This window comes from Sebastes fasciatus, chromosome 22 (assembly GCF_043250625.1).
Source record: "Sebastes fasciatus isolate fSebFas1 chromosome 22, fSebFas1.pri, whole genome shotgun sequence".
In the NCBI taxonomy this organism is placed as follows: Eukaryota; Metazoa; Chordata; class Actinopteri; order Perciformes; family Sebastidae; genus Sebastes; species Sebastes fasciatus.
Window position 1 is genome coordinate 10122904 of NC_133816.1, and position 19188 is coordinate 10142091.

Genomic DNA, 19188 nt, shown 5'->3' on the forward strand with positions numbered 1-19188 from the left:
ATGCTCGGAACCAAAAAAAGATCATCACGAATACACCTCAAATATGCCAGCGTGGTTCGACATTACAGTATTAGGTAAGGGAGGAATCTGATCAATGTGTGTATTATGCAAACTTGACAGTAACCACGTTATTGTAGTGCACTATTTCCTGCGTAAAGTTGGATAAAATAAACAAGAAATAACAAGTCCTTAAAAGATTTATAGCATCTCATACAAAAGATGTAATGTTCAGAGAGAGAAACCATTTATAATTGCAGACGGATGCAGTACAAGAATGTGTCCTGTGCGATGACGGCCGTGTGTTATCCCAAGTTCTTCTGTCGCTCAGCACGCTATTGTTTCAACACCTTTCACTTTCTCTCTGTCTTTGTCTCTCTCTCTTCCCTCTCCCCAGCCACTCCCTCCCTCTGGGACCCTCATAATGCAGCGCTCATCTCTTACCCCTCCGTCTTCTCCTTCTGTCTTTACGATACCATTTGCCCGGCACGTCGACGCACCCCTCCGCCACTCCATCCCCTCGCTCTCCCTCTGGGATATCCTCTAACAAGCGCCTGCACACCTGCCGGCGAAGAGAAGGAAGGGGTGGGGGAGAGGGTGGAGGTAGAAGAAGAGGGTGGGGGTGAAAACGTGAGGGCACACAAACACCCGCGTCTCGCTTGTTCCCCTGACACATGTACGAAGAGTTAGACTCGGCGCTGCCGTGACCCCCGTGACACGCCACCTTAAACACCCATCGCTGTATAGCATTTAGAGCCTCCCTCGCTGTAGCGTACCAGTGGAAACGAGGCCACCGCTTGGCAGTGTGTTCAAACCATTAAGATAGTGATACTCTGACCTCTGTACCTTCACGCTGAGAGAGAGAGAGAGAGAGAGAGAGAGAGAAGGTGGAGGCAGAGACGACAGGAGGAGAAAGACCAACAAAGATTAATAGCTGCCTTTTTGCTTCCGACAGCAACGGTTTTGCCTGCGAGTGTGTCTGGATGAATGAGTGTGGGAGTGCATTCATGCTCCTTTTTTTTTTATTTTGAAGGATTATATAGTCGGTGTGTGTATATAACCTAATGCGCACATACATTTTTTTTTGTTCATAACCCAGGGGAGTGTGAATGCTCGTCACTGACTGACTGACTGTCACACAAAAGCACATTCATGACAGTTTCAAGGCAAACTGTGAATGTGATCTGAACTATGTTACATTAGAAGCCTGCTCTCAGCACTGCATCTCAATAAAAAAATGTCAATGTCTCTTCACATAAATAGACTAGAAATATATAGAAATATGATTCAATAAGTGCTATACAATGTTAATATAAACAGAAATATAGAGAATAATATTATTAATCATCCTCTGTGTAAAATAAATAAATATATATTTTAATTTTAAACAGAAAATTATATATGTGTGTATAGAGTATGTGTGTGTATATATAATAATCGTAAATGTATAGCACATTTTTTATCCGTTCAAAATGTACCTTAAAGGGAGATTCGTCAAGTATTTAATACCCTATCAACATGAGAGTGGGAAAATATGCTTGCTTTATGCAAATGTATGTATATATTTATTATCGGAGGTAAATTAACAACACAAAACAATGACAAATATTGTCCAGAAAGCCTCACAGGTACTGCATTTAGCATAAAACAATATGCTCAAATCATAACATGGTAAACTGCAGCCAAACAGACAACAACAGCTGTCAGTGTGTCAGTGTGCTGACTTGACTATGACTTGCCCCAAACTGCATGTGATTATCATAAAGTGGGCATGTCTGTAAAGGGGAGACTCGTGGGTACCCATAGAACCCATTTTCATTCACATATCTTGAGGTCAGAGGTCAAGGGACCCCTTTGAAATGGCCAGTTTTTTCCTCCCCAAGTTTGTAGCATAATTTAACCTAAATATAAAATTAACTGTCAAAGAAATCACAAACGTAAGTATAGGGGACATCAGATTACGGCATACCATTTCAATTAATACATTTTAACATTTGTAATGATTTCAAAATAATAATTTAAGTTCCATGTTCTGTCATCTATTATTCCATTGCTTTTCCTGATGTTTTTTTTATTTTTGCCGTGGTATCTTTTCAGTATCGGAATCGAGATATTTAGGCAGGGTATCGGATCGAAGACAGAATTTTGGTGATAACATTACTTCAGGCATCCTTTCCTTTCAACTCAACATAAATTAAGACAAGTCAAATACTCAACCAGTCACACTCATCTGTTTAAAAAGTGCGTAGTTTGTTGTCCAAAATGAGCCACTGCTCAAGTTGAGAGTTTGAAACCGTCATCATCTGATGGCTGATTGGCTGAAATGACCGATTGAAGAGTCTAGAAGCAGTACAGTCAGGAAATTGTTAAAATTATTTGTGTCAACTGATGGTTGTTGGTGTGTCCTGTGTCTCATCTACAGCCTTTTTTAAAACAGTATAATTTACTGGTGAGCATGTAAACAGGACGAACCTGCATATTTCCAAACTTTTTTATTTCGTGGAAACTCGTGTGTCCCATAGACAGTCGTCATGTCTGTTTTTAATTGTATGTGTGCAAATGTACACAGATTTGGGCGCTTGCTTCCTGCTTCGTATGTATGTGTGTTTGTGAGGACACTTTCCATTCCAGATACCTAATAGTGAGCCGTGTGTCTCTGGCAGGGCTGTGTTTACCGTGGAGCTGTACCTGCAGACAGAGCGAGCACTGATTGTCGGAGCTGAAACACAGGAAACGCAGCATGACTGGATCCAGGCGCTAACAAAGGTGACACACTTTGCATACAGCACACACACAAACACACTTATTTCCACTGCCTCCTTTTAAGTTTGTTTTTCACTTAAAGTTACAAAGAAGACACTGTGTGAATGTGCAGCAGAAGTACAGCACATCCGTACTTTTTGTTTTGTTTCACTCTGCCACTTTGCGACACGCGCACATTGTCCTCGGTGAGCCCAACGCGCTGCCTGCGCTTCTTTCAATATGACAAGTGGTCGTACTATCTCTCCCTGCCAGGATCTTGTAATAACACCCTATATAAATATGCCCCCTATTGCCTTTTTTGATCTCTTCAATCCCAGGAAACCTAGTCATAGATAGAGGACCGCATAGCTGCATTTGTCCATATGTCTCTCCATCTGGATCATAGGCCTTCCACGCCTCCGTATTTCAATTTGAATCAACGGCCAGACAGAGCCGAGCGGTAGGAATGGAAATGTACTTGAGCTATGGTTGTTTATCCTCAAGAAGTTCTGTTGCACTTTGTTTTGAGGTGACAAAAAAAAAAAGTTTCATGCTGTTAAAAGTTCTTAATTCGCCTGTCCTCTCTTCTTCGTGCGACTCGCAGTGCTTCGTCCCGTCTAAAGTCGAGAGCCTGGCGCAGAGGGACGGCGAGCTGATCGGCAGACTGCACTACAAAGAAGGCCACGACATGTACCACTGGAGGGTGGGCTGGTTCACGCTGGAAGGCTCTGCCCTGCGCTTCAGCTCAGGGGAAGACGAGGAAGAGGAGGAAGTCCTTCAGCTCAAACAGCTACAGGAGCTCAGTAAGCATGCTGCTTTTTTTGCATTATTATTTTTCCACTTCTCGCTATGACTCGCGGTCCTCGTTAAACCAGATAACGTGTGTGCACAGTTGAGTTCCGTTCCTTGTAAAAATTGGATGGTGTGACACAGCTTGTTATAATAGCTACAAAAGTCTCTCTATTCACCTCAGAGGTCAGCACAGTCAAGATGGTTTGCAAAGGGTCGGCGGTGCAAATTCAGGTGTTGGAAGTTCACCAAAGTTAAATTGTATTTTCTTTCACAAGGTTCCTGCGGATCTTAAAAAAGACTCAAAAGGCATTGAATTCTAAAAATAAGGCTTTATTGGTATTAAAGTGTCTTAGATCAATCTTTAAAGTGTCTTTAAATCCTAACACATGGGAATAATAATGATGATAATAATGGGAATTAGCTTGTGTGTCTTAGTTTCCTTATAGCTTCAACTAAGTCGGATTGGTCACAGGTTAGAGACCAGACAAATATCAGTTCCCTTGCTCAGATTTGAAGGTTATTGTAAAAATAAAACATTGTCGTATGATCCTGAATCACTTAACCAAACTAAAAAAGTTCTCATTCAACCTGCGACTAGAGGTTACCAGCAACCCTGAACTTTATCCAGCGATATCTCGGTCAATTGTTCTGCTATTGAAAAGATAAACTCACCGGTGGAAAGCTGAAGATTTTGCCGTTCTAAAGGAATGTATGGTCATTCTATCATGAAGGACAGGGCAGGCAAGTGACCATGCTCCTTTCATTTGGTTTTCTCAGGTTAAAAACTTTTCAAAAGCACTCTTAAGAAATAAACTCCTGACATCTGATCTAATCAGCTTGAACATACAGTACCTTGGAAATCATCAAGACTCATAGAATCAGTTTTCTGTAACATTTTTGGGATATTTTGAACCTATTTGATGGCCATTTTGACCTCAAGATATGTGAATGAAAATGGGTTCTATGGGTACCCACAAGTCTCCTCTTTACAGAGATGCCCACTTTATGATAATCACATTCAGTTTGGGGCAAGTCATAGTCAAGTCAGCACACTGACACACTGACAGCTGTTGTTGCCTGTTGGGCTGCAGTTTGCCCTGTTATGATTTGAGCATATTTTTTATGTTAAATGCACTTTTGAGGGTTTCTGGACAATATATGTCTTTGTTTTATGTTGTTAATTGATTTCCAATAATAAATATATTCACACATTTGCATAACGCAGCATATTTGCCCACTCCCATGTTGATAAGAGTAAATACTTTTTGAACAGATTTTGAACGGATAAAAAATGTACGATTAATCGTGATTAACTATTTGAATTGATTGACAAACCCATTTCTTAACTCATAATTTGTTAATGCATTTATCTCAGCTCTGTCTCAAATTGCCACAGTTTACATGAGCAAACAATCCCTGGTTAAATAGGAGCTTTTGATAAGCAATAAATTCGTTTTTAAAATCTTACAGACAAAAATGCTTGAATATGGTTGGTAGTGTCAGCTGCTGAGATTTGTCTTTTTAAAATCCACTCACCATTTTGATATACTGTGTGATTTCCAAACTACTTGCATTTACAATTACTTAATGATGCCAGAGGATGCATGCAAGCAACCGGTGTCAGAAGACATTTCGTCTTCTCGCACCATTACACATTTCTGTTGGATCTCTGCTCTAATTGGCTAGCGTAATCTTCCATTCTAAAAAATCATCCAGGAGACTAGAGGAGAGTGAGAAGATGCCACAGACATGTACATGAGAAGACGATCTGTTTATATTAGCTCAGTAAGCATTGATATAATGCGACCTCAAGCATCAGCCAAAGCAGGATTGAGATTTCCCTGTGCTGTTCTTCACATTGCTTTCAGCATGAATCAAATCTGGAACATCCACAGTATGATGGTAGCATTCTTTCCGCTGTCCACTAACATTCATTCTGCTAATATCATCACATTACTGGCAAAAAACAGTTATTTAAAGGTACAGTGTGTAGGATTTGGTGGCATCTAGTGGTGTGGTTGCAGATTGCAACCAACTGAGTACCCCTCTGCTCACTCCTCCCTTTCCAAGACCGTGGTAACGCCGTTCGCCTCGCTCAGAGAGCATCCTTACCATAATAGCAATACTTTAGGAGCAACGGAAGTCCGACGGCGTATCACGGTTTTGCACTCTGCAGCTCACGTTACCGCAGTTTCATATGCGTGTCGGAGAACTACGGTGGCCTTCAGGTAACATAAAAACGCGAAAGGCTCTCTCTAGAGCCAGTGTTTGGTTTGTCTGTTCTGGGCTACTGTATAAACATGATGGAGCAACATGGCGGACTCTGTGAAGAGGACCCAAAGAATGTATAATTTGCCAAGAAGTAAAAAATCAATTGTCCGTTCCATTGCAACATCACCACCCTGCAGAAAAGCTACGCTTACGCCATTTTGGACTGAAAGCGACTACCGGACGCCAGTAAAACGTCCTCCTAAAAAGTGGCGTACAAAAGTAAAACCAAATTATTTCTATTCTGTTGTCATATTCTACTGAAATGGCCTGTTGAAAAGTGAAATATTCTAAATATAATAAGCATTTTCTGTCCAAAATGACATCTGTGTCTCATTGCTTCTATACTCTTTGAAGGACCCGCTCCCTATGTAGATATGAAGGGCTCATACTAAGCTCACGGAAAACACAACGATTCTTAGTTTCAGGTGATTATATACACAAATTTAAACATAGAATATTACATTCCATTTCTGCTAATAGATCTCCCGAAATGTTACACACTGTTCCTTTAAAGGACAGTCAGTGCAGGGAAGCTGCTGGTCACGCTGGGAAGGCTCAAAAGTTCACACATACTTTGGCAGATTGATCGATTGTGCCAGTGTGATGTGCGAACAGAGGGAGGGGAGAATCAATGGATCTTTTTAATCCATTTACAGCTCGACGTGGATCAAATCGCGCAAAGTGCCGCCCCATCTTCTCACCTTGGGCGGGATAAAGAACTGCAGCGGTGCTCATTTTCATTCCCGGCTTTTCTCAAACCATATTTGTCACAGCCGAGGAGCCGTTAGCGCCAGAAGGGACTGTGTTTTGTCGGGCGGGGGGATGGTATGTTCTGGAGCAGTGAAAGGATCCCTTTAGGAATCACAGTCTGTGACATGGGATTAACTGTTATTTTCTCTGCAGTGACACCACCACATGAAAGGTGCCCCTGTGTAGCAGTGAGGGGATTTAATAAATACACTTTTCAATTAAAATCACGACATGTTTCCAACGTTGCAGCTCTTCAAAACTGCATCAGGAGTCCTTTGCAAGTTGTGATGCAGTCTGTTCCTGGTTTTGTGACTTCAGGCTGGCAGAGTTATGATCATTTTCTAAATCTTTTTCTCAAAATCGACTAAATGGTTTTCAATCTGGAGGTAAAGTGAAAGCTCTACTCTTTGGCTTTTATTCATTTTATCCTTAATTGCTTTTGTTTATTTATCAGTTTTTCTCAACCCTTTGTCTAGGAACATTTTGACTGTCTTTAGCTTATCGTTCCGATTTTGTTTCATTGATCTTTGTTAATTATTCAGTATTAATTTGTCTTGGTCTATGAAGCGCTTTCTTAAAAACAAACAAAAAGAATCCTATCCCAGCAGAACAAGAGTGCACCACCTCTCAAAATGACTTCTTGGGGGCACATCTGTGTGCTCGAGAGGATTGATCTTTTTGCGATGCCTCGTGTCAAGATGTCTGCCGCACAAATAACTACAACCAAAGTAAAAATGAGGGGGGGGGAAATGACAGATACTGTTGGATAATCATTAATCTGTCACAGTGCACAAATCAGCCTTCCCACCCAGAACCTTCTGAAAATGAACGGTTTTCAAACAAGATAAGCACATTAACTTTGAACTCATTCAGTGCAATCATCTCAGTGGATTTCTCTTAAGGCAGTGGCTAAATAGAGGAAAAAAAACAAAACTGTTAATCCAATGCTCTGCTCAATCATCTAAAAATAAAGATAGGCATCAGCACAAGACTGCGGTCCAGCATATTTAATAGCTACGTTTCAGTGTGTCCACACTGACGTTCATTTAAAGGTATAATTACACTCTTTTGAGACGATTTTAGAGATTTATAGCAATCACGGCTAACACGTTCAGAGCTGTTGGTGATGATTCATGTTCATTTGGAAGATGACTTAATGCTGAGTAACAGCTAATACCCAATCCTGATCAGACTAATATTTTTCTATCTATTGTAGTACACATTAACGATAACCATAACCCTTTGAACTCTGCAATAGAAATGCCTACATTGGTATTTTTGCTTATTGTGATGTCATTTCTTCAAATCTGTACAACCAAAGCTACTAGGTTATGTCAGTCAATAAACTATTATTGACAAAAGTATTGAAATTGAGTCATAAGTTTAAAAAATAAAAAAATCTGACATGTTTTTTCATAAAATGTTCCTAAATAAACACACAAAACATTGATTCAAAAGAAACATGAATGAAATATTTCATTCTTTTCATTATTTGTATAGTTATTTGAACTATACACATTTGTTTTTGTTTTTGAGATACAGTATACAAATTTTTATGAGCAAATCGAGTGCAAAGGCATTTTGATACGTTCCATAAGTAACGTAACATAATGACATCATCACAAACGTACAATGTGATGACACGAAAGACAGAATCTTTAGCTTTCTGCTGCAAAAGAAAGAATTTTCTAGCTATTATGGTTTTAATTTTACATTGTTTTACACCGGATCATGCAAACACATATGAGTGTGTTAAACTTCTTTTAAGAAGCCTCAGTTATCTAGCCTTTACCCTCGCCAAAAACTGTTTATTTTGAACATAAATTGATAGATTAAAGCTTCCCTGTGGAACTTCTGACGTCTAATAACACTAAGTAGCTGTTTTTCTAGAAGTGGGTCCCCATTTAGTTTTTTCTTGTGCACCTGAAGCAGAAATTGACACGTGTTGCTGGACAGCCTTAGGAAAATGCATCCATACCATATGAGCTTTGCTATCACACAAAAAAAAAAATCATAGGATCCCTCAACTGCTTCCCGGACAGTTTTGTTCTTTGGAGACTTGGTTCGATCCAGAAGAACCGCTGCTGGCAATCAAACCCAGGTCTCTACAAAAATGGGCAACAGGGCTCGTAGTATTATGAGTTATCATATAATACCTGTCAAAATAAACAACCCTTAATACTCCCACTGGGAATACACACCAGCCCTCTAAATCACCTCGATTTTTAGAGGGAAAATGGCCAGTACAAATTATAGAGAGAACAAGGCCGCAGACTTAGGTCCTTATCACACAAACATATTAAGTAATAAAAAAAAATCCCCACTGAGCTGTACGATGGATAAAAGAGGATTGCTGTGTGTTTGTTCAAACAGCGATGACAAGTGTTTTGCATTTACCTGATAACACTGCTAATAAGCCTCTCTCAAGTAAATATAAATCTCTGAAGTTCTGCTTTCTTCTCTTGTTGTTTGGATCAGAATGAAATACTGTGCCCTTGAAAATCTGCCAAAGAAAGCAAAAAGCTAATTATTTGTTCAGAGAGACTTTTGGGGATTAATTGTTTCTGCTTTTTCATTCAACATGCAAAGGACTTGTTAGCCAAAATAACACTGTTTTATGTAATTTTTTTTACCAATCCTCTTGTATTAAATCTAATTAATTTTCCCTGGCAGTGCCAATAATCAATCAGTGTGTTTACTAGAGAAGCAGATGCAGATTTGTGTTATTTGGTGGAGGAAATAAAAAAAAAAAATAGTTAATGTGATGATTGGGAAATTATCCACAACAAATGCTGTCCATGGATACATTTTTATGCGATTGCTACTTCCAATAATTCAAATTTGAGTGAGGTCAACCCAAGTTCACGGGTTCTGGGGTTTCCTAGAAATGGGGCGATTCTAGGATTAAAAGAATAGTTCAACATTTTCAGAACTTTGCTTATTTGCTTTGTTGCTGAGAGTTAGATGAGAAGGTCGGTACCACCCTCATGTCTGTATTGTTAGTATTTAGTAGGGCTGTCAATCAATAATAATCGAAAATATGTAATCACGATTAATCGCATGATTGTCCATGATTAATTGCAAATGAATCACACATTTTTCATCTGTTCAAAATGTACATTAAAGGGAGATATGCCAAGTATTTAATACCTTTATCAACATGGGAGTGGGCAAATATGCTTGCTTTATGCAAATGTATGTATATATTTATTATTGGAAATCAATTAACAACACAAAATAATGACAAATATTGTCCAAAAACCCTCACAGGTACTGCATTTAGCATAGAAAAATATGGTGTGTAACGGCCTTAACTTTTGGCAAGAAAGTCAATAAGCGTATTTCCAAAAATGTTAACCTCTTTCTGTAAATCCTCAATAAATAACCCTGAAACAAGAGCATGAGACATTTGTTTCCACTGTGACAAAGTTTTGCATTATTTAGTAATTACTTATTGTGAATATAGCTAGCTAGCTACCAATCTCCAAAAGTCAACTGTTTATTTGGGTGAAGTCCAGATTGTTCTCTTTTTGCTGGTTCCTTTCATATGTATCCATTATTTGAGCACAACCAGTGGGAACTTCAGTGAGATTAAAGTGCCAGATGTTGTTGGTTGGAGATTTGTGACTCAACTTGCAGAGCCTTTTTTTTTTTAACTTTTTTCTGTTGTTTGATTGTTGCCATGATCCAAGCAGCTGCTTGGACCCACAGAAGATATTATGGCAGAGCTTTCAAGCCCCTCAGCTCAGTTCAGTTCTGTATCCCTTGCACTATTACTTAAGAAATGTATATTGTACAGATAAAGAATGGCAGGAACTTTTCTTTTCTTGCGGTTTGTTAAAGGTACTATTGATGACATTGATACCATTCAGCCACTAGATGTCACACCTTATTAGAAGTGGGAACCAAATGTCAGATATCTTCCACAGAGATAAACGAAACATTGTTTTTGGACCCGCCAACATTTTTTAAATGATTAATTCACAATCATAATAATTTTTTTTTTTAAGGTCCCATATTATGCAAATTTTCAGGTTCATTTTGTGTTTCTACTAGAACATGTTTACATGCTTTAATGTTAAAAAAAAACTTTATTTTCCTCATACTGTCAACCTGAATATACCTGTATTTACCCTCTGTCTGAAACGCTCCGTTTTAGCGCATTTTGACGGAATTGCAACAGAATTGCATTAACATTGCTAGTCAACAGCTTGGGTCCATGTATACTTCCTGTCAGCTGATGTCATTCACATTACACTGCAACCAGGAATAAACTGGGACACATTTAGAATGTTTTACGTTTAAAATTGTGTCAAGGATCTAAATATTGTATATTCGTGACATCAGGAATGGGCAGAAATCCTAACGGCTTGTTTCAAATGCAGAGTTTCTGAATACGGGCTGTGTGAATTTCCCTGTGGATTGAGTGTTTCGATACCTTCACAGTATTTATATAGGATTTAAGCCTGCTTTATTATAAAAAAAACAGGAAAATCTCACTTTTTTATAATATGGGACCTTTAAGGAAAAGACATACTTTTATTCCGCACTTTTGTAAAAGCTCTGTGCATTTCGACCAACTATATGTGAAGCTTAATGACCATTGACCAGTATTTATGCCCCACTTCCCTCTCTTGTTTAAACCACCTTTAAGTAAGTCAGTGACACACAAACTACACTCATGTTTCCCATTACAACAAGAAAATGGATTGCAATTGGATGCATTTGCCCCCTCCACCACTTACTGTACTGTTCCCTCACTTTTCTTTTCCGCTATATGTCTGCACATTTGAAAAAGCCCATAGTCAGATATGTCGAGACATATTGTGCAGCATATGATTTGCGGTGATTGACTTAAAAAGTAAATGAATGCTTAAAGAGAACGGAGACCGTTCAGTGACAGGTAAATTAATGCAATTTGAAGTTTTACGGCGAACGCTTCTAACCGCTCATGCTTTTAACCGAGATTGAACAACTGCAAATGTCAGACTTAAACACATTGCTTTGCATTAGCGCAGCGTTGCTCTTTGAATGTGCACAGTTTCTTAAGCTGCCTTTTCTACAACTTGTTGCCCTTTCCCCCTCCCTCCCCCACAGCTGTCTCAACACATACGGAGGGCGAGGACAAGATCCAAGTCCTGCTGATGGTGGAGGGAGGAAGGTATGTCAAGTCTTTGAAAAAAAAAAAAGGTGTGCTAATTGGCAACTCGCAATTTGTGATCCGACAACATGATGCATTATGCAACGCCGTACGCTTTGATCTCGCCTTTGTCTTGTTAGTCCGAATGCACTTTACCTACTGTAACCATCCGCGGTAATCAAAGTCTCGCTAGACTGCCTGCTTCAGTTACAGAGACGGTAACACGAGCCAACACTTTTTTTAGTCTCCCCTTTTAGAGTAATCCAACGAGACTTTGTGCTTACTCCGTTAATTGCGCTTCGTTTGTGTGTTTTTGATGAAACGCTCGTGGGAAACCGGTGGTTGTTCTGCAGAAGCGCTTTTGAAAATTCCTTTTGGTTGTTTTGTTTAATGACTTAGTGGGGATTTCCCAAATATATGAACAACTTTATGAACCACCATACTGTTTCTTGGGAATTATATCATGGTGTACTTCTCTCTCTCTCTCTTTAATAGAACAGTTTACATCCACGGCTTCAACAAGATGGACTTTGCTCTGTGGCACTCTGCCATCACGCTGGCTGCCGGCACAGATGGCAAGGCGCTCAGCGACCAACAGCTGACTAAAAATGGCGTCCCCATTGTTGTCGACAGTTGCATCGCTTTTGTCACCCAATATGGTGAGTTACATTATACTTACGGGGGGGAGAGGAAAGTTTTAAAAACATATTTCTGCATGACTATTATTATGATTTCCCCCCTTGAGGAGCGTGATGCTGTGTGGTGATGAGAATTTCATGCTTTCTAATGTTGTCTCGCATAATGATGACTCTCTTTTCACCATATTTTTAGAAAATGTAGTCCAACTTTTCAGAGCACTGCACAACACAAAAATCTACTTTACATAGCGCCTGTTGCTTTATCAGTGCATGGTAAATGCAAAAGGGTACTACTACTTATACAGTTGCATCATAAGTGGTATGCAATGTAATGAGGGATTGGCAATAAAAGTCAACGCTGACCGAAAACTGAAGTGGTACAAAAGGTTAATATACCATGTAGCGACAATTTCATTCCACTTGCAATTTACATTCAAATGTGCTTATGTAACATTATTAAATCTCACAGCTTAGCATCCGTAAGGTTGGTTATTACCTTATAAAGGAATTTAGTTATATAGAAATCTATGTGCTGCTGTTTGCTGTTGCAGACACTACACATTAGACTGAGAAAAATCCCAAAACATGCAAAAAGTAATTAGCCTAACAATTTCTAAAGCCCAGTCTGCTCTGATTGGTCAGCTGGCCCACTCTGTTGTGATTGGTCAACCAAACCAAACTCTTCAGACTCCACTGCAGCTCCGCTCTAACTAGCTTTGTTTGAGAGTGTGCCGAACTAGCCGCTAGGCAGGTATTATGCAAATGTGTTACTTGGTGACATCACGACGTCGCGGAAGAAAAGGCGTGACTTAGGGGTTTGTGACGGTGAAGTAAATTTTCCCACCGGTTAATAAACTTGTGACAACACCGGTGTTACCGATTACAACGGACATTTTACAAGAAAAGATAACGGTCAATATGTGTAGCGCGCTTATTTTGATCTTTACCGTCGGGTGGATGTGCGTCTGGTCTCTCCGATCCAGCTTTCGCTGCGGGCCGCAGGGGTCTAAAGTTAGCTGGCGCCGCTGCGCCACACACACCGGCTGTGACCGCTTCGTCCTCCTTGCATCGATTACCTCATTAACGTTACAGTTCCCTTATAGCATTGGGTTGAAATCTGAAATATTGCCATATAGGCGCGTTTGCTTTTCGCTTCGACACCAAATCCTCAGCCATCTCTTGGTCTTTCAACTCTCTCTCGTCCTGTGTGTGTGTGTGTGTGTGTGTGTGTGTGTGTGTGTGTGTGTGTGTGAAATATGACACCTGCTTCTCTGAGCTGAGACTACGTATGGAGGAGATGCATTCACTTTCAGTTTGTAGCGTCCGTCGTCCGACTATCTATTGATAACATGCCGCTGAAACACCAAAATTAACTAAATGGGTTTTATTTCTGTAAAAAAAAAGAGCAAAACAACGTTTTTTAATGTAATCGGCGTGTGCCCAACCCCCCTGTAACACCGGTAACACCAACTACTGCGACAAGCCTAGCCGGACTTCAATCTAGGCGTTTCAGGCAGTTCAGGAGCAGTGTTTCTGTTGGGGAGAGTAACTCCCTTTGGCGTGGACTTTGGGCTTTGTAACTTTGCAGACCTTTCACATGCACAAAAAACAATATAACGCACTAAAGGAAAGGAAAAAAGAACAAAAGCATAGTAGATCATCTTTAATCGTCCATCTTTTCACCCATTTTTTTTAACCAGGTTTGTGTCAGGAGGGGCTCTACCAGAGGCCGGGTGACCCCGGTCGAGTGGCCCTGCTCCTGGAGGAGTTCACCCGTGACGCCCGTAATGTGAAGCTGAGGGAGAAGGAGCACCAGCTGGAGGACGTGACGGACACCCTGAAGAGCTTCTTATCCCAAGCAGAGGATGCACTGCTGACCAAGGAGCTTTATCCATACTGGGTGTCAGCTCTGGGTATGTGAGGCGTCTGGTGGGTGTGGGAATAGTGACATAAGAAGCAAAAAAACATGTCAGTGTTAAACAACATGTTGGGAATGGTTATATTCTAGAAATATACGCTCAGTGTGTTGTGCTTTATAGCATTACAATATTCAAGGCCTTTGGACAGTAGAGACATGACTTCATCATCACAGATGAAAAAAAAAAAAAACAATTTCCACATTTGCTTCAATAACTGAAGTACTTGTCTTTTCTGTGTCCATGGTCGCGTCTCAGTAGTAAATAATAGTTTGTTATATGTGGCATCTTATCGCAGTGGTTCTCATCCGTGTGGTTTTGTAGATGAGAAGGACGAGAGGCAGAGAGTGAAGAAGTACTCCACGTTCATAGAGAGTTTGCCAAAGATAAACAGGTCAACCCTCGATGCTGTGCTCCAACATCTGTACAGGTATACACACACACACACGCTTCAAACTGCAGACACAATTAAAGCTTTGTACTCGTGAGGCTATTTCAAGGTCGAGGTCGCTGTGAGGATAAAGTTTATTATCCTGGAGGAGAAATGCATGTGGTCAACTTCAAAACAACAATTCAACAATGTAGTTCAGAGTAAAACATTGTACTTTTTACTCCACTATATGTATATGACAGCTAAAAATCTGCTTAAATCAGTGTCTGGTGGAAAGATTAAGACGTCTGAAAGACGGCTCCGACTAAAGAGATATTCCCATTTCACAAAAAAAAAAGAAATGAGAGAAACAGATTTGTGTATCAGAACCTTTTTCTTCTCCTCTCCCCCATTAATCATCTCACAAGCCTTCAGATTTATCTTGTGATAGGAAAAAAGTAATTAAAAGTTCTCCACCTCATCCAGATACAATAGTAAAATTACCAGCATTATAAACAGCATTAACAATCTGATATGTCAGTCACAGAGGGACATTTCACTGCAGAACCAGTACTTTTACTTTGATACTTTAAAGTTCTCATGAAATCAAAACAGATGTTTTGTTTGATCATGTATTGCGTTGGTAGTCACCTATAGTCCAATATCTGGTCCAACAATGACACAAAATGTAGTTTAGTAGGTACTCTTAGTGGTATTTTAGAGTTTCTTTCTTCCTGGAAAACGATATAAAAAGTTGATGACTCATCCTGCACTCTGGGGCATATACTATCCAATTAAACGCTTTTAATATAGACACAAGTCTACCATTGGGACGCATCAGCTCCATTGCGGAGGTTGAGCCTCCGTCTCTCCTTCACCATCAGCACTGCCGGCTTCGGATCTCGGATCTCACTCCAAAAGCGACTTATTCGTGGTCGTCTTATGCGATGGGATCCATGTCCGATTCATCGGTAAAATCCGCTGGCGTAGGCGATGGTGGCGGGAGAAGTCCTCGACGATAGAGAGCAGGCTGTTCTCCATGTTGGGCTAGTAGCTACTGTCAATCTGAAATTTGGTGGGTGGCGTAAATGCCAATCAATATACGTGACAAGTCCCTCCCTGGGTTACTGTTTTTACAGGAAACATGTTAATATGTGGAATCAAATAGCACTCTGTTAGCCGTTTCATGCCAACTTTAAGTACATTTTTAATGCAGGATTTCTACTCGTATTCGAGTATGTTTATTTTGTTGCACTAGTACTTTAACTTGAGTAAAGGATCTGAGTACTTATTTCACCGCTGGTGCATCCACTGTATGATCTAAATTAGGTCCCTAACCACAACATGACTAATCTTAAACCTCCGTTTGCTTGTTGGATGAATGTGATACAGTACACATCGCAGCCGCCGGACACTGTTGTAGAAACTTGACGGCACTTAATTGGACATGAAGATGAAGCATAACGACTTTTGCATAAATTCTGCATTACATCTCATTAGGCTGGCAACATAATTGTTTCGATAGCTCTTGTCTTCAACACGTTCTTGATTGTACTCGTGGCTGATAGAAGAGGTGCAGCTCTACATGGATGCCACGCTGCGTCACAGACGTAACAAGTGCAGAGACTCAAAGGTCCCTGCACTCTGAGTAGCCCGAAGGTTGCTATTTGTCACCTGCTGATTAGCCTGTTGTCCCTTCTGCTCTGCTAATGACCCCACTCTCGCCTCTGTTGTGTGTGTTTTTCTTCTGACCAATCAAGTCGTATACTTTCTAGTCAGATCTCGGATTCAGTCAGTAAAACCCTTCAAAATAAAAAAGATTGTTTTTTTGTCACTGAAGCCTCTTTGGGTTGAAACTGATGAATCAATCCAGTGTTGTTTGTACCATTTGTTGAAGCTAAATCTAGCATCACAGCTTGGATCCTGTCCTGCTGCTTGCCCCACGCCACAAACCCCTGTTTTCCACCTTCTAGTTGCATTTCAATACAAACACTCTGCCGACCGTCTTGATGTCTCATTCACTGATACTCACATTACACATCGCTCCCTCAGAAACCTGCGGTGGAGGGTCGTGATTTAGCAGCATTATGTTAATGATGCAGATTGTTTGGAGAAGACTTAATTGGCCCTTTGCTGGATTTGGACCGAGGCCTAACATTTCACTAAATTCTCTGTGTGTGTGTTTGTGTCTGAGTGTGCGGGGCATAAGAGACTGAGGGAGTTATTGAGCAACAGATAGGAGCTGTTTGTGTTCAGGTACATTTAGGTTATTCTAACCCTGTTTTTTTCTTGCGATTCAGAATTCACCAGTGTTCCCACCTCAACCAAATGCCGAGCGAAAAACTGGCCTCCGTCTTCTCCTCCCGCTTGTTCCAGACTCGGGGACAAACCCCACAGGAAAGCAGCGTCGTCCATGACCTCATCAGCAACTACATTACACTCTTCAGTGTGAGTCAAAAAGGTTTTATTTATTTATTAAATGCCATTTGATAGTGTTGAGAAACTGATGATGTGGGTCTTCCATCTCTTAAGTTAGATAGCATCTGATTTGTTTGCATAAACTCTCCAAATATAAGTACTAAAAAGACATTATCATACAGTTCAAAACATGGTATCACTTTAAATCCTACTTAGCAATCTAGTTGGTTAATATGATGTTATTCTGCTCAGCTGTTACAATTAATAGTCAGTTTTTGCCGACTGCGATCTGCACACGACGACGGCACGCATCTCCAGTAAACACAGAGATTATATAAAAAAAAAAAAACAGGTCACCTAGAACAAAAAATACCATCAGAATCATCTTTCGCTCGAGGCGAAATGAGGCCAGTCTTATGACTCTGAGTTTGTTCTATATGTGTGGAGCCGAGAAATATAACTTAATGATAAAAAAAGAGAGAAAGAAATATCAGATTTGTTTTCCCTTTGACTGAGCAGTCTGACTTTCTTTGGTTGTTTTTGTTGCTGTTATATTATAAACTGATGTTAGCTGTGATTAATGATGCTTTAAGTACATCTAAACGCTTCATGTGATGCACTTTGAATGTTGTATAAATTAACAGCATGTAAAACTAGAGGTTCTCCATGCTCTTACTGTACCAAGTGATGATAATCTCGAGATGATGCCATCATTAAAAAAACTGGTGTAAACAAACTCTAGATGCCAATGCTCCGGCGACTGGCCTGGGAGATTTTATAATGGTCTACTAAATGGGAAAAATGTGTCCTCTAACAATCCTTTTAAATAAGAATTATTCTAAACAACTCTAAGTAAGTTATATTTCAGCAAAGTTATATCAGGTGTGTAAGACCAAAAGCTCTGTTAAAGGTGCACTGCAGCAAGTTTAGTATTAATTGAAAAAGTTGGAGGACTTGCGAGAGACAGATTTGAGGAAGAAGCTAAGATTTGACAGAATGGATCAAGCTCCAAAAGCGTGGAATCCTACATTTCCCATAATGCAACTCACTAACGTCTTTCGTTAGATCCTCCCGGCCTGGGAAACGCCCACTTCTTTCCCTGATGACTTCATAAGAGGTCCGAGTTTAGAAAGCTCCCTCCGGATCCACAGAAGATATTAAACAACTGTTTTCACAAGCTGAATAAAACTTTTCATGACTTGTAAACTGATATATATATGTAAAATTAGCGGAGTGCCCCTTTTTAAATGATATATTTTAGAATTTTTAATAAATTTTACTGGTGAAGGTTTACTGACCAAAACATTATTACTAGATAAAGTGAATACAAGTGACAGACGGTGTGCAGGATTTCTGGTTCTATCTGTATAATACATATTAGGGCTGTACCGAATGTCATTTTTTTAATATTCAAAGCTTCTAATGTATGTCATCATATTTTATGATGTCATCACCCTAAACAAATAGGACCGTCCCTTTGTGTGTGGCAAGCCGGAGAGCTAACGTTTTTTGACCGCAGTGAGAATGTTGTTTTTGAAAGGCTAAACACCGACAAATATGGATTGAAGCAGAATATTTTGTTTGATTAAAAACATGTTGTGAATTTTGTAGATGATTACATCTATCTTTTTTTTTATACATTTTGACTTTTGGACTGAGGACTGAGAAAGAGAGAGAGAAAGAGATTGAGAAATAAAGAGAGCGACAGAGAGACAGAGAGAAAGAGAGAGAGAGAGAAAAGGTGAAAGCCGTAGTCTACTATTGCATGCAATATTTCTGTAAGTTATTAATAATAATTCAAATTCCAACGTTATGAATGAAGATTTGACATTTCAAACTATTCTGTGCAGGTCTAATACATATTGACATGAAAAAAAATCTGTTGCATACATGTATACATACATGCACAGAGCCATCCGAAATTTCAAATATACATGTTATAAACTGTATAGTTTTTCTTTAAACTAGAAGATAAACTGAGACATAACAACTGTAGGAAAGGTTCAGTGCATGCAGTGTAATGTAGATAGAGGACGACTCTCTAATCAATGACAGGTGACATTTAAAGCACTCGTATGTCACCATATTGCATATCTAAACCAAGCTGCACGCATGACTTTATTTACTCTCCCTTACTTCAACCATCTGGGAGCA

The 19188-nt window shown here is 39.8% G+C and overlaps 1 protein-coding gene across 2 annotated transcripts in view; it reads left to right on the forward strand.

The window, feature by feature from the left end:
• arap2 (ArfGAP with RhoGAP domain, ankyrin repeat and PH domain 2) overlaps positions 1–19188 on the forward strand; it is a 139711-nt gene that overhangs the window by 100660 nt on the left and 19863 nt on the right. For both annotated transcript variants that reach the window (XM_074624119.1, XM_074624120.1), the window contains exons 17-23: positions 2661–2763; positions 3344–3542; positions 11650–11713; positions 12188–12351; positions 14031–14243; positions 14571–14676; positions 16917–17064. In XM_074624119.1, the coding sequence (XP_074480220.1) occupies positions 2661–2763; positions 3344–3542; positions 11650–11713; positions 12188–12351; positions 14031–14243; positions 14571–14676; positions 16917–17064 (997 nt within the window). The remainder of the gene's footprint in view (positions 1–2660; positions 2764–3343; positions 3543–11649; positions 11714–12187; positions 12352–14030; positions 14244–14570; positions 14677–16916; positions 17065–19188) is intronic.